Here is a 17203-nt window from a genome sequence, read left to right as displayed (position 1 = left end):
TGCTGCAAAATATTAAGAAAATGACAAAATGTAAGTAAGTTAATACATGCTCGTCACTACTGAAGAACGATATTCAAGAATGCCAGTATCCATAAATGCATGTTGAAATAATCTGTAAGTTAGGGTTTCTTCTCAAAATCATACCAAGAATGTACAATGACTGCATAGAAATCACAACCAATTTCAAATGAGGGGACACAGTGAAAGCCGAAATTTCAAAAAATTTTTCAACTGCTACAGCAACACATACACACACACACACACACACACACACACACACAGTGTGGGATAGGACCAGACGCCATACATTTGATACACAGAAATGGGAGCCTCTAATAGCAAGAGGCCCTTCAGTGTCCTCATGTTGAGGCCACCTCCTCCTCACCATTTCACACGGCAAGGAGAAGGAGCAGCAGAAGCCGAGGATAAGACATCGGGAAGAGGCAAGCCTGGGATGCCCTCTGTGATCCTCCGCAGCCAGGCTTTCAAAGACACTTGCAAAACTCCCGAAAAGCGTCGCTACGCATCACTCACCATGGCCATTCACCACCACCGTGGCACCTCTACAAGCTACTAACGGTAGATGCGGTGCGACAATCACAGGAGGGAAGGAGGCTCACCTGCTTTATTTTATTTCGGGAGTTGGTAATGCGCTCTGTGATGCTCTGGTATGTGCGAATGGCTGTTGTCAACTCTGTGTAGTGCTGTACAATCAACTCATCCAGGTCACGGTCACATTTCTCATAGGCTTCTTCAAGGCGGCCCTTCTCATTTTCTCGGTCTTCAACATCATCACTGGTAGACAGAGTCCTGGTGAAGACAGAGATTATATCAAGCCGAATGAAATTTAAAAGCAAAAAAGGGGGCGCCTGGGTGGCTTACTCTGTTAAGCGTCTGACTCTCGATTTCGGCTCAGGTCATGATATCGCGGTTCGTGAGTTCAAGCCCCGCCATCGGGCTCCATGCTGTTAGAACAGAGGCTGTTTCGGATCCTCTGTCTCTCTCTCTGCCCCTTCCTGGCTGGCATGCACTCTCTCTCCCTCCCTCTCTCTCTCTCTCTCTCTCTCTCTCTCTCAAAATCAACTTTTTTTAAAAAATTCATTTATGGGGCACCTGGGTGGCTCAGTCGGTTGAGCGTCCAACTTCGGCTCAGGTCATGATCTCACAGTCTGTGAGTTCAAGCCCCGTGTCGGGCTCTGCCCTGACAGCTCGGAGCCTGGAGCCTGCTTCAGACCCTGTGTCTCCCTCTCTCTCCCTGCCTCTCCCCTATTCTGTCTCTCTCTCTCTCAAATAAACATTAAAAATATTTAAAAAAAAAAAAAAAAAAAAAAAAAATTCATTTAAAAGCAAAACAGTAAAAGACAAGTTAATATGCTGGCACATTCATCTAACTAACTAGGGAGGAAATGAAAACAAGTTACTAACAGAAAATATGAAACCACTTTCATAGCAAATTTCAGTAGCCCATCTAAGTGGATTTGCTGTTTGCCTATCCAAGGAGGCTTTCACTCTTTCCCTGGCATACCAATTTTAATCCATTAAGAGGCAGCATGAACTCTGCAAGAGTCTGGGCAGGTCTTGATCACTTGAGTGAATCCCAGTAATTCCATTCGCCTTATCCGTGGCAAATCTGAGCAATGAGACCTAAGGGCCTCCAGGAGTTTTCTTGCAATATTAATAGGATGCAGGTCCCTTTTCCCGATTATTACACAACGCTAAGATACTCAAATATTTCACACACCTTACAACCATGGAAGGGAAAGCGAAGAGAAATGCCGGCTACTGCTGTGACATCATTGGGCCACCAAAGCAGCCAACTCTACACTGCCTTACCTCAGGGCTTCTTGTTAGGGGAGATAACAAACACCCACTGTTTAAGTCACCCTCAACCTGTCTTTTACAAACAGCTAAAAGTGTACTCACTGATAAAATTACTTATACACTGAAGAACTACATTCCAAATAGCTCATTTAAATGAACTAAATTTGGCACAGAGCCCCCAACAGCCCGGAAATAAAGTCATATCGATTCTAAAGTATGTTACAACAACAATAATATAAGCTACACTAGAAGACAATCCCTACGTTTACTATTCTTCCAACAGCACTAATGAGATTGATATAAATCAACAATAACCAGGGAATGAGATAGATACACTTATTAAAAACCTTTCAATAACTTAGTTTGATATGTGGGCCACAGATCTTTGTTTCTTTTATTATCTTTTTTTGAAAAATTTTTTTATTTAGTGTTATAATCAGCAACAAAGAAACCCTTTTCTCTTATCTGTTGGCTGTGGTAATTTAGAGTTTCATTAAATTCCCTCAGATTTGTCAGCTTATACATTCAGCATAGCTTATTTCATTTATCTTTAATTTAGGAAGGGGGTAGTTTAGGCTCTCAATGATGGATGCAATCAATTATAAGTCCATCATTAGAACTGCTTTCAGAGATGGTCTGTCAGTGAATCAATCACATATCTACTTCCAGATATTCACAAGCAAAATACTGTACAACAGATTTTTTCCCCAACTGTCATTTAGAGCAAGAGATCTTAATTCATGAGCCACATAATATATAAAACTTCTTTTCCAATTTACAGAGAGATTCAGCAGGCCAGTCTTTGACATCAATCTCACCTCTAAAAAGAATTGTGTAAATGTGTTAGGGATGCCAAGAGACCAGTTCTAGCAGCAAATGGCGGGGACGGGGGTGAGGGAGGTACAGACAGGACAAGACATATAACGAAGGAAAAGGCAAAGCCTCTAAGGGCTGTGGTGTTCGCTCAGGAAAGCAACGCAGTAGGAACCCCAAGACCTGAAGGAAGGCCTGTATCCTGCCAAATCCTGTATCCTCCTCTGTCAACTGGTGATCATATATCAGACCACCATACCTCCAAGGTTACTTTCAGGGAGAAAGTCCCACACAAGTATCTGACTCATAACATGAATTAGAGTGGAGAACCTAGGAGGAATATGGCTTCAAAGATGGAGCTATGAATATCACTTGCAATACGTAGGTACAGGGAGCTAAGCATGTCTTCCTATTGTTTCTATGATACATAACTTTGCTCTTTAAATCTGAAACCTTCCAGGCTGGTAATCTAAAGTAAAGCACAATCAGAAAAGGCCTTCAATTTATCAGCTGTCCCAAAGGGAAGAGTTCCTAGGTATCTACCTCTCATTTCCCCTTATAACAGCACACAGACACGGATTTGTCAAAGTTACCCTGGATCAGTTTGCCGTCTTTACAATGCTTTGATTTCCTCTCCACCACCATTTGTGGAAGGAAACATGCCAAACATTTCACATTGTTTACATTAACTAGGAGAATTACCATTAAAGAAAATGTCAGGCCCAGAGAGGACACCTTCCCAGGCATCAGCTGTCACTGTAACACATTACCGTCGCGTTAGGAGTTATTTATGAGATGGAAAGGGTTACTAAAATGAAGATTAAAAGTAAATTGGGTCTATAGGGGATTTTAGCTCCTATTTTCATTTTTAAAGAAAATATTTGTATAAGGAAATAGCCTGTGCCAGGTTTGCACCCCTTTAATATTCATCCTCTTAATGTGAACCGGGCTGAATGACATTCTGCCTTTCGTCAGCAAGAGAGACCAAAACTAAAGTTTTTTGTTTTTTTGTTTTTTTGTTTTTTTAATTAGAAGGGGAAAAGGCACCAAGGTTAATAATAACAATAATAATAGCCTTTAGGAAGGTTTGTTATAGTGGCCAGAAACCAGCAGTGCTGTGCACCTCATAAAACGTATGTTTAACCCTCCTAACGGCCCTTGGGGCGTGGGGGGGAGCCCTCTTGTCATCCTCCCTCTACCTTTTGAATCCTGGCTCCACCATTTACTGCCCATGTGACCTTGGTCGTGGCATCTCATTTTGCTCGCCTACAGAACCCAGACAGTACGGTCACCTTCCTTGGAGGGCTGCTGGTGGGAAGTAAAGGAGATCAAACAAGGCCTGGCAGTCACCAGCACGCAACAAACGGTGGGGACTGTGGCTGGCGATCACTGTCACAGGAACAGCAGTGATGGCACTAAAGGCAAGAGCAGTGTTCCACGAGGTCATGGAAAGAATATCCTTTGGAGACACAGGTTCGAATTCCATCACCCCCAAAACAGTAGGTCATTTGGCACTGGCTATGAGATTTAACCTCTCTGGCTCACCTTACTCCTCTTTGCCGTCAAGCACTGTGGACAGTCTGAGATTTTATCCTACCCACAAGCTAACGAGTGAGCTAGCCAGAGTTTCATGGATGCTGCTAGAAGACACAAAACTCGTGGGTCAGAAGCAAAGGGCTTTGTCATTCACAGCACAGCAAGAAGCAAGGGCACCAGCATATCTGCAGCAGCCCCCCCCCCCACCACCAGGCCCCTAGTCCCAAGATGGTTAGGCAACTGGACCCAAATGCGTGCCTGTATACGCTGTGAGTACCTAGAGAGGAACCCTCAGCTTAGAAAACTACATCTTCTATACTGGACAGTAAACATGCCTTCCCATTTTTCTAAAGGGACAGATCATCTCTGTCTTCCAAACACCCAAATAAACATCCTTAACAAAGACATTCTCAAACAAAGGGCATTCCGTGCTTTGCTCCTAAGAACTTCAGAAACAGGGGCACCTGGGTGGCTCAGTCAGTTAAGTGTCCCGACTTTGGCTCAGGTCATGATTCTGTGGTTTGTGAGTTTGAGCCCCATGTGGGCTCTGTGCTGACAGCTCAGAGCCTGGAGCTTGCTTCGGATTCTGTGTCTCCCTCTCTCTCTCCCCTTGCCCCGCTCATGCTCTCTCTCTGTCTCAAAAATAAACATTAAAAAAACCTTTTTTCTTTTAAAGAGAACTTCAGAAACAACACAAGGAGAATGGCCCCCAACAATAACGAAACGCCATTCACTGGGTACCTTCAAAGACTGCGTAGTGGACGGCGTTTCCAACCTGTTTTCTTTTCTGAGACCAGAAATACAATGTCTCCCACAATAAGTATCTGCACAATGAATGAACGATAGACCATAAGAGCAGACTAGAATTCTAGGGAGAAAGTTTCCAGGCCTGCTACCAAAACCCAGCAAATTTCAGTGTGGAATTATCTTCCTGGAAGCCAGTCACTTGACCCGGACTGATAGCAGGGTAGGAGAGAACACCTGCCAACGAGGTCACCTTGCCAGCCGGGGCGCGAACCTCTCCCCAGCCTTCTGACGAGCCTCTGTGGCACGGACACGGACAGCTCCCCGGTTCACAAAGCCGTTCACTGCAATTCTTAACAGCTCTCCTTGTTATGAAGCCTTTTATTACAATAAAATCAGCCTCTTGATGATTTCTACTATTGATCTGAGTTCCACCTTCTTGCGGTGACGGAAGTCTATTCCCTCCTCCGTACAATTTCTCTTTCGATGGCAATGCGCTCTCAGTACTTTTCTCTCAGGTTACATAAACATCTCTAACTGCTTCCACCGTTTCTCCCACAACATGGCTCCCACGCAGCCCACCATCCTTGTGGATTTGCTCTGAAGTCCCTACAAAAACAGCGAACATTCACATAGAGCTCACTGTACGCTCAGCATTAACCTAAGTGGTTTCCACATAGGAACTCATTTATTCCTGACAACAACCCTAGGAGGTAGGTGCCATTATTACCCCTCTTTTTACAGACAGGAAACAGAGTTGTGCATCGGAGGCACAGAACTTTTAAGTAGCAGAGCCCGTCCGCAAGCCTGAGCGTTCTGGCCCTTAAAAGCTTCCCTGTCCTGCCTCTCAAGACATGGTGCTAGAACCGAACACAAAATTCCTAATATGCTGTGACCAATCCAAACAGGAAGAGGTGTTTGGTTGTTTTTTAAGTTGTATTTATTTGGAGAGAGACAAAAAGCTTGAGCGCGGGGGAGGGGCGGGGGGGGAGAGAGAGAGAGAGAGAGAGAGAGAGAGAGAGAGAGAGAATCCCAAGCAGGCTCTGCGCCGTCAGCGGAGAGCCCGAGGCGGGGCTCGAACTCACGAACCATGAGCTCATGACCTGAGCCAAAATCAGCCCTGAGTCGGACACTTAACTGACTGAGCCACCTGGGCGCCCCAGTAAAAGGCTTCTATATCCTCTAACATGGGTACTATATTTCTAAATGACCAGGCCTAAAAGTACCTGCATTTTTGTAAATATTGAGTCCAAAAATTATCCAAGATCCCACTGACAATAAATGCTGACAAGCCAGCTCTCACTCATCTACTTGGGAAATTTTCAAACGAACCACAAAAATGTACATGCACCTTGTGTCATACACTTGGGAAAGGGCAGATGAAAGTGAACACAGGATATTATTTAGTGTCTGTTACGTGCCAGGGATTGCGGTGGTTATTCTGCACACATAATCTAAGACAATACTCAAAACAGTCTGGTGAGATGGTTATCACCACCCTTTCTACAGATAAGGAATCAGAGGAACAGAGAGGTACAGTAACTTGCTCCCACACCCACAGCTAACATCAGACCCGGACTTCAAGCTTATACGCGACTTCAAAGCCCATGCCTTTTCCACTGTGCACGTTATGAACTCCTACTTCTTGTGCTTTCAGCTCCTAATCAAGCTACAGCTCACATGTGAAGAAACGAGTGGATGAGTAGAGATGCGGACAGTACTAAAAAAGCTGCTAAGAGCTCTAACAGTCTTGAGTATGAACAAGAAGTATGAGCTTAAAGACATAAGCAGAGAGGAAACGATTTGAAGTTGCCACCCCAAGATGCATTCACATTAGCGAATCGCTCTTTAGATTTTTTTTTCCCCACTCTTATCTCAAAACCATTATGATTTACAAACTTGCCAAGTTCACGGAGGAACACAAAAGCCTACGCTAAATTCTAGTTAGGCCAGACAGAGAGACATTTCTGGATCACCAAGAATTTTTCACTAAGACAGCTCTGGCATTTTGCATGATGAATTGCATCTCTAACCATGACTAATTAATCCCTAGGAAGGAATTTATTTACCTAATGGGCTCAAAAGACCACAGCACACATGTTAAGTTACTGTTTACAGCACTTAGTAGGGACACATACTACATGATTCTAGTGAATTCATAACCATCGGCTCTAAGCAAGCCAGACGCATGAGCGTTAAACCCAAGCTAAAAACCTGCAGATCTAAAACTGAATTTGTCAGTTTCCTCTTTTTATACCAGCTTCTGTGTTTCCATGTAGTCAGTCAAGTGTTTTGAAAGGAAAATAACTAGTCACCATCATGGACTACTTCTACGGAGCAATTTTGCCTTCACTTCGGACTTAACAGAGTAATGGAGTCCAGACATGGGAAAAGCACACAAAAGTTGCTATTACTCTTAAAAAAAGACAAAAGTGAGATCAAGTAACAGAAAAAGCACACCTATAAAAATAAGGTTAGTCACCCAAAGGTAACCCATCACTCAAGAGAAACAATAACCTTCAATCAAAGACAAATGAGAGGATGCAACAAAGAACCACAAACCAAAAATACTACCATTTGGAATGTACCAGAAGTTTTTCCTCTTCCCTTCATATATGTCAACCATGAGGCATTTATAACTTTCAAGCTCTTTGAACTTGGGCAAGTCAACTTCTGTGGGTTTCTTCCCTTGTCAGACAGACAAGATAATAAGTGTACCTGCCTCACCAGGCGGTTGTGATTGGCAAAGTCCATGAATGTGCTTGGTGAAATAAAAAGTGCCATTGACGTGTGGGCTGATACATTATTAGGAACCAAATACATCATCTGTGAATCACAACACGGTTAGCCCAAAGCCTCCCCCCATTCGAAAGTTCCTGAAGATATTTATTCACAAACTGAGGTCAGACCTTTTCTTTATACTCTTCTGGTGCGTGGCACATTAAAAGTGCTTAGGAAAAGCTAAATAATGAGCAGCAGCAAGATACAGGATCTGAAGGGGTCAGGGAGGGCAGTTCCTTGCCGGAAGAAACAATTGCTATTAAATTATCTCGCGCAAAGAAATGCCTGCTCAGAAATCTCTAGGAAAGGACGAATAATAGTTACAGCGACCCTATTTAGTTCATTTAGTCATTCAACTAATAGTGATTAAACACCTACTACTTGGCAGGTGAATAAAGCCAATCCCTCCCTCAGGAAACTTACATTCTCGTGGGAGAAGCAGGTGATACAAGAGAAATACAGAATACACGGCAGCCCGGGAAGAAGCAGCTATGGAAAAAAGAGGGACGGTAGGAGGAGTGGAACTGTATTACACAGGAGGCCAGAGAACCTCTCAGATAAAGATGGCATTTGACCAGAGCTTTCTAGAAATGAGGGAAAGAGAGGGAACACTATCTGGGGAAGCGGATTCTAGAGAGAAGGGAAGATGCACAGACTCTCAAGATGCACAGGGGATTGTTTGGCCTGTTCAAGGAAGAAAGAATGGCAGGCAAGTCCGTGTGGCTTCAGAGAAGCAAGGAAGGGGACAGTGATAGACATGAGATCAGGTAGAAAGCCGGGAGCCAGAACAGGGACACCTTTGTGGACTTGTACTCTAAAAGTGTTCTTTGATGCCACCTGGGGATTAGCACCCAAACAAAGAATGACAGCTTTTGGGGTGCCTGGCTGGTTCAGTCGACTGAAGAGCGTGCGACTGTTGACCTCAGGGTCATGAATTCGAGCCCCATGTTGGGTGGAGAGGAACTAAAAAAAAATAAAAACTTTAAAAAACAATGATAGCTTTCAACCAGTATTCTTTTTGTCTTTTCTTTTTTTCTTTTTTTTTTTTTTTTTTGAGAGAGAGAGAGAGAAGAGAGAGAGCACGAGCTTGTGCATGCACATACATGGAGGGGCAGAGAGAGAGAGAAAATCTTAAGCAGGTTCCATGCCCAGCACAGAGCCTGATGCAGGCTCAATCTCACAAACCGTGAGATCATGACCTGAGCCAGAACCAAAAGTCAGATGCTTAACCGAATGAGCCACCCAGGCACCCCTCAACCAGTATTTATTCGTGAATACTGAATGGCGAATATTCAACAATATTTCAAGTTTCATTTTACTTCTCTCCAACCTCTTCCAAAAAGGACTGGAGATCATTTGTATAAGAATATAGAAAATATCAATGAGAAAACAGAACTAGTTAAGGAGATACAGGACAAAACAATGCCACATGAATGTAGAACACAGGTATGCAGGTCATACCCAAACAAACACAGCTGATATGAAATCAGCCCTCAATCTAACTGTGAGGTTCCTAGCCATGCAAAAAGTGAAATGTAGCTAAATAATTCTCATTATCAAAAGTATAGATTCCAGTTCCTTTGCTGAGGAAGCACACTTTAAGCTAGTCCTAAATTCTAAAAGAAATCTTTCACTTAAAACAAGGAAGAGGGGCGCCTGGGTGGATCAGTCAGTTAAGCGTCTGACTCTTGCTATCAGCTCAGGTCATGATCTCACGGCTCATGAGATCAACCCCCATGTCAGGCTCTGCGCTGACAGTGCAAAGCCTGCTTGGTAATCTCTTTCTCCCTCTCTCTGTTCTTTCTCTCTCTCAAAATAAATAGATAAAAACTTAAAACAACAACAACAACAACAAGGAATACAATATACAATACAGTGAACAATGTCTTCAACCACCTTGTAAATACAAATTTTATATGGTCAGTTCTTCTAAATCCCTTCAAGAACAGAACATTAAAACACAACTCAGACCTAGAGATTGTGACTCTGAACATAATCCTAACATGAAGATTTCCAATGATCCATTTTAATCTAAGGATAGAATTGGGGGAATTTACAGGATGAAATGAATCAAACCATGTTTCATTAATTTCCTCCTCTCAGAAAGCCCTTTGATAGTTCAACCTGACAAGAGAGCAGTTCAACAGTACAAGTATTTGTATTAAAGGGTTAGTAGGGGACTGTTAAATATTATAAGCCAGAAAAGCAAGTAGAAAGGTTGACGACCAGTCAGGAAAAATTAGTGGCCTGCCCAGGACTCTAGACTCAAGACCACCTATAGGTGATAACAGGCTATCACTCTGGAAGCCTTTTAGGGTATTTTAACAAAGTAATAAGAGTCCCCAGAGTACAAGCTGTTATAGACTGAATTGAGACATACCCCCTACCACTACCAAATTTATGTTGAAGCACTAACCCCCAATGTGACTCTTTGGAGATTAGGGTGTCTAAGGGAGGTCATATGGATGGGGCTTTAATGAGGTAGCCAACCCTGACTGGTACCTTGATCTTGGACTTCTAGCCTCCAAAACTCTGAGAAAATAAATTTCTGTTTAGGCTACTCAGTCCGTGTTTTGTTATGGCAGCTCGAGCAGACTTATACACCACCCTGCAAAACACAGGCAGTATTATTTTGGTTCGCTAAAATCTCAAGGCGGATGTTATCGGTCATACCCCTTAGCCACAGCAACACGGATTCTCCACAAATCCTCAAGAATTAACTGCCTAATACAGCCTCAGATAACTAACCTGCTAGAAGAAATATTTAACGTAATACACCTGAATTCTGGTGACCCCTGCAGAACAATTAGTATTAAGTCATGCTATCTGAAAACAGTTAATATGCTTAAGTATTTACTAAGGGCATTCCTTGCTGGTATCCAGTGACCTCTCCTCCAGGAATAATAAAAAAAACTGATGTAAATCCCTTCAAACAACTCAGAAAAACTAATCACAAGTAAGGTCCCACATATCCAAAAATCACTTACTTATCAGGAAGCTACAGCTGTTCAAAGCACAATCTACAGCAGGAATCAGAACTCAGTGATACCCTTCCTGGGAAATAAGGCCTCTTAGAGAAGCTAGCAGTCTCTGAGCCCTTGTACTTTTTCCTCATCAGGCACCTGAACCCCTCAACCTGTACCACCTTCACTCTTGTCAGGACAATCCTAATGAATTTTTTTTAATCACATAATGGAAAGAGCACCAGACAAGGGGTCCTCTTTATTTACAAAATAGAATAACACATTGTCATAAGGCAAAAAGTAAGTATTTTTAAACCCCAAAACACAAGGATTAACTAGTTTTGGACCCTCACTCCCAACAGGAAAAAAAAAAAAAAAAACCATTAGCTTACTGAGCTTTCTAGAATTTTCCTTTTGGTTATTGATCCCAAGACAGAAAAAAAAAACCCCTAGAACAGACATGATTCTTGAAAACATGAATCCTATTTTCTTTCCCAAACTGCTTTTAAACAAAAACATTTAGGTTACACTATTAGCTGATCTACTTAGCCCTTATTTCAAAGTCTGAGAGTCAGATTTTCTTTTCCTTTAAAGCATGAAACAACCAACCTAAGAAATGCCTGACAGTAACATGTCAGCAGGGGAACTAAAGCCAGTTCTACATAAGAGTAGAGTGTAACTCCAAACTAAAGAAGAGGAAAAGAGATCAAGAATATAAAACAACTTGAGAAGTGGTCTTCAAAGCCTATTCTACTATGCAGAGCACTTTGTATATGATGAATCGTCTATAAATGGTCCAATGAATTATAAAAAAAGACAGACCCTCGTAATTCTGAGTTTGCATGGAAAAAAATCACACATTAAATATTTGAGATGTGTATCACTATATAATCACATAAGATATGGCTTCACTCAAAGCATAACCGAATCTACATTACACTTTTTAATCCGATTTTATTATATTCAATTATACACTGTGACAGCTTGTTTCTTAATTATGTCTTATTAGATCCCACAAAATACAAGATAATCCCATCCCAACTGATAGCAATTCATGATGACAAGTCTTCTGAAAAACTTTTTGGATGCATAAAAACAACATCCCTTAATTCACTACTAAGATTCATTTAATATCAAGTGACAGCAAACAATTTCTGCTTTAAAGTCAATTGAAAATTCACTGGTGTCTTGCTTCAGACAGCACTTAGGGCCAATTACTACACCCAACACATGCGGTTTTTCAATATTTCAATTAACTCGGTTATACAAAATACTTCTGGGGGCCAAAAGCTCTAAATCTTATAACCAACAGAGAAGGGCATTATCTAAAATTAAGTAAAATCAGCCTCACTAAAGCATAAAACTGAATCCAGGATTGACAGAGTCCATTTGAAATCCACCCTCTACCCTCACTTAACCAGCACTATCTCTTTTCCCACTTGAGCTTGAAGCTCCACATGCTCCCTACAGCCTTCTCCACAGGGATCTTATTTTTCATCCCCGATGGAAGGCTCCTGTGACTACGACACATTACGGCATTTGGTCATTTTGAAGGTGTAGGCTACTTCCCTAACGTGGAGATTCTGGCGAGTTCCTCAGAAATCACATTTTAGAAGACAAAAGTAGGTGTTGCATGGCACTAGGTTATCTTGGAAATTCCGGATTACCCAAATTGAAGCAGGTTTCTTAACTACAGACATCCAAGAGACTTTAACACGTCCATGCGCGAGGGAGGGAGGGCAGAAGCTGGGTGGACGAGACGTGAAGAGTATGTAGTATCTCTTAGATTTGTCCACAGACCCTTGTAATGCCCTTCCCTCCCTCTCCCCAGGACCTACATTATAAACACACCCACACATTTTCATGAAATTTTCAAACACGTACAAAAACCAAGAGACTCCTCAAATAACCCAGCTTCAATAACTGTGAACACAGGGGCGCCTGGGTGGCGCAGTCGGTTAAGCGTCCGACTTCAGCCAGGTCACGATCTCGCGGTCCGTGAGTTCGAGCCCCGCGTCGGGCTCTGGGCTGATGGCTCGGAGCCTGGAGCCTGTTTCCGATTCTGTGTCTCCCTCTCTCTCTGCCCCTCCCCCGTTCATGCTCTGTCTCTCGCTGTCCCAAAAATAAATAAACGTTGAAAAAAAAATTAAAAAAAAAAAAAAAACTGTGAACACATCCCAATCTTGTTATACCCTAATTTCGACCCTCAACCCCCATGATTTTGAAGCAAATACTAGACACGATATTTTTACATATATTCAGTATGTATCTCTCAAAATTAAAAGGAAAGAGTCTTAATTCCAGTATAATTTATATAGTGTTATATTGGCTTCAGATGTACATACAGCGATTCAACAAGTCTATCCATCACTCCGTGCTCATAACAATAAATGTACTCTTAATCCCCTTCACCTACTTCACCCATCCTCCCACTCACCTCCTCTCTGGCAGTTAGAAGGCTGTGTTTCTTTTGTCTGTCTTTTTCCATGTTCAATTGTTCTTTTACTTAAATTAAGAACATTTTTGTAAACATAGCCAAGATACCATCGTCTCCGCTTTAAAAAGTTAATGCTAATTGGTTTACCTTATTTCCCCCCAACTAAATTACATCCTAAAGGCTACCCAATGTGCATTCAAAACACCTGCTAATCCTAAAATGGAGGTTCTGCCAAGGTGGGTAGGTGGTGACTGAGTCTGCACTTTTTTTTTTTGAGATTCTGAATTTTTAAAAACACGCAAGTGATATTTTTGAGTATAAAAATGACGTCTCCCATAATATTTAGCACAATGATAGGCACCAAATTTTGAATGGAAAAACACGTTTTTGAACTATGTGCCACTTTATTTTTTGCAAGGGCTATATAAAAACTTTTAAAACAATAAACGTCAGGAAAGGTTCTCCTAAGGAACTTAAAACATTAAGTTTGCCTACCATGTCAAATAGTCACAAGAACCTCCCTGTTAAATGGTAGTTCCCGTGTTTTTCAAGGCGAATTCCCAACACATAAAGGACTGGCTACTGAAAAGAGCAGAACTCATTTCATGGCTTGAAAAGCAGTTAACAATGTAAGGAGCAGAGTAGAAGATGACAGAGAACAGCCCCCACCACTGCAAACTGAAAAATGCGAGCACAGATTGCAAACTTCCAAATGCAAGCAAAAGCAAAAAGCAAAACAAAACCACCAACAACAAAAATAATCTAAACGCTGTGCCACCCAAAGAAAACCAATTACCAGCTCTATGAGAGCTCAGGCTGCGACAAACAATACTATCACAGGCATTAAACAAAACAAAAAAAACTATACCCTCAAAAACAAATACATAAACAGATGCAAAATAGTTCTAAAGCATTTCTAGGAGTTCTGAAGGCAAAGTTCCTGGAAAAATATTATATGAAGTGAAACTTTTTAGCTGCTTAATTAAACACTCTGCAAAATACTGCAAAAATCAGGCCATCAGGGCTGAGATACCTACCTCACTCTCCTGCCATACCTTCAGACAGCACATCTGATTACCTTATTCTTCCTCTCTGGGCATATGCAGCTGATGAAATCGGACCGATGAAAAATCAAACTTTAGAGATATTTTTCAAAATAGTAAGCCCTGATGGACTTCCACTTCTGGCCGAGATGAAATGACAGGAACTAAATTTACCCTAGCATCTGAAAGTTACAACAACAACCAAAAAAACCCAATTTTGAAGCCTTAAACATGAAGGCAGTTAAGAGTTTGCAGGGCTGGTGACAGAGGAAAGAGAACTGCACAGGGCACTCTGGAGATCTGGAGAAGGGCTCCCTTAAAGCTCCCGCTGACCATCATCAGCACATGCATGAAAGGAAATAACCCAAGGCCAGGAATAGAACCACCAGTAAGGATTAGTGGACACAGTATCTGAAATCACACACAGCCAGAGTGAAAAATCTCATGATTCACAGAGCACTGGGTGGAGTATTCAAAAGGATTTTGCAACAGAAGTGAGACAAAATTGGCGCAAAACCAAATGCTGCTCTGCTCCCAATGAGCAAAACTTAAAATAAGACCTGAAAGGACCACAGTTTCCAAGCAACCTAACCACATCCCAGAACAAAACTCAGGAATATATACAGGAAAACAAAGACATCCACTACCAGTACCCAAAAAGGTAAAAATCACAGTATATAGTATCCAAAAGGTATAGAAGAATGTAAAACGGGGGGGGGGGGGGGGGAGATAATCAACTGAAACTAACCCAAAAATGACACAGATGACAAAATTAGTAAAGAAGAGCATTAAAACCATTACACCTGTTTCCATAGTTCAAGAAGCTATAGGAAAGACTGAACATGTAAGGAAAGCTATTAATGATTTTTTTTCTTAAAAAAACCCAAATCAAACTTCTAGAGCCCCTAACTACAATCTAATAAAAATTACATCACATAGGATTAACAACAGATTGGAAATTGTAGAAAAGATGAACTTGAAGACACAATAATGGAAACGATACAAAAAAAAAAAAAAAAAAAAAAAAGGGGCGCCTGGGTGGCGCAGTCGGTTAAGCGTCCGACTTCAGCCAGGTCACGATCTCGCGGTCCGTGAGTTTGAGCCCCGCGTCAGGCTCTGGGCTGATGGCTCGGAGCCTGGAGCCTGTTTCGGATTCTGTGTCTCCCTCTCTCTCTGCCCCTCCCCCGTTCATGCTCTGTCTCTCTCTGTCCCAAAAATAAATAAAAACGTTGAAAAAAAAATTAAAAAAAAAAAAAAAGAAAAAGAAAAAAAAAAAGACTGTGTGAAAACACTGAAGTGGCCTGTAAGATAAATCTGACCAACAATATGTGTAACACTTACACGCTGAAATCCATTTAAAAACTGCTGAAATTAATTCAATAAAGAGATATACCTGTTCAGGGATAAGACAACTCACAGCTGTCAATTCTCCCACATTAATCTGTACATTCAAGGCAATCCCAGCCAAAATCCCAGCATGTTTTATGGTAGAAATTGACTAGCTAATTCAAAGATTAATATGGAAAGAAATAAAAAATAAAATTGATACAGAAGTGGACCTAGAATAGTGACAAAAACTTTTAAGAAGTACAATACAGTTGGGGAACATACACTGTCTACAAGACTTATAAAAGCAACAATCAAGACTTTGTAGGGACACCTGGGTGACTCAGTTTTTTCATCAGCCGACTCTTGATTTTAGCTCAGGTCATGTTCCCAGAGTTCATGGGATCAAACCCCGTGTCAGGCTCTGCACTGAATATGAAGCCTGCTTAAGATTCTCTCTCTCTCTCTCTCTCTCTCTCTCTCTCTCTCTCTCTGCCCCTCTCCACTGCTTGCACTCTCTCTCTCAAAAAAAAAAAAAAAAAAAAAGACTGTGGGGCTGCTGTGTAATAATGTTATCAAGATAAACAGATGAATGGAACAGACTAGATAATCAAGAAAGAGACCCGCACTGGTCAAATGATTTTTGACAGAGGTGCAAAAGAAATTCAGTGAAGAAAGCATAATCTTTTTAACAAATGGTGCTGGAATAACAGGATACTCTCACACAAAATACGAATTGGAAAGAAATGGACAGGGATTGATGTGGGTAGTGGTTACACAAGTTAAAATTCATCAAGACATATACTTAATATGTATACACTTTACTACATGTATATATACCTCAAAAAGTGAGACAAATAAAGTGAGCATACAAGTCAGCATATAAAGATCCTATATCTATTTAAAAAATTATTTCTATCGATACACCCATTTCATACCCACACAGAGACAGAGAAATGTCTACAGTTAGGTACAGCTAATATCAATGATGGTTAGTAATTTACAAAGGCAAAGTTTGGAATACTTTTCATCTTCCATCTTGCTGCATTTCCAGTGTTTGAACTCTTTATATGAATGTGTATTATTTTTATAACAATTTTTAAACACTGGAAGCAAATTTCTTAATAATTTTTAATTCTGGGTAAAGAGAATGAGTTCATATTTTTCTTCTCTGTAATTTTCCATATTTTTTGATTTCCCCGCTTAGAAAATGTAAAATTACAGGGGTGCCTGGGTGGCTCAGTCGGTTGAGCATCCCACTTCGGTTCAGGTCATGATCTTGCTGTTCATGGGTTCGAGCCCTGCGTGGGGCTGTCAGCTCAGAGCCTGGAGCCTGCTTCAGATTCTGTCTCCCTCTCTCTCTGTCTCTGTTCGCACTCTGTCTCTTTCAAAAATAAATAGACATTAAAAAAATTTTTTTAATGTATAATTACAAAGACTACACAGCAATACAAAAAAAATTTTGTTATGCTAAAAAAAAAATTAAGTTTGTTATAATTACAAGTATTAAATCTCTGTATGTACCTAAACAGAATCCACACACAAACCTTAAAAAGAAAATAGGTATTATTTGGAAAGAAGATTGTTGGATTTTTTTTATGACTTTTTTTTTTTTTACCACCTTTTGTGATGCAATTTTTATAAAGGAAAATGAGGAAAGCTACAGTGACAAGTGTGCACAAGAAGAGAACAAAAGGCATGGAATGTTGTTCACGATCCCACATGTGTCCAACAATGGA

General features: G+C 41.2%; 1 protein-coding gene across 2 annotated transcripts in view; it reads right to left on the bottom strand.

The window, feature by feature from the left end:
• EXOC4 (exocyst complex component 4) overlaps positions 1-17203 on the bottom strand; it is a 756122-nt gene that overhangs the window by 731243 nt on the left and 7676 nt on the right. For both annotated transcript variants that reach the window (XM_047095756.1, XM_047095757.1), the window contains exon 2: positions 621-810. In XM_047095756.1, coding sequence (XP_046951712.1) covers positions 621-810 — 190 coding nt within the window. The remainder of the gene's footprint in view (positions 1-620; positions 811-17203) is intronic.

This window comes from Lynx rufus, unplaced genomic scaffold (assembly GCF_022079265.1).
Source record: "Lynx rufus isolate CCGP_SWC_20201006 ecotype Redwood Valley unplaced genomic scaffold, mLynRuf1.p SCAF_4, whole genome shotgun sequence".
Classification (NCBI taxonomy): Eukaryota; Metazoa; Chordata; class Mammalia; order Carnivora; family Felidae; genus Lynx; species Lynx rufus.
This window is presented reverse-complemented; position numbering and strand designations above follow the sequence as displayed.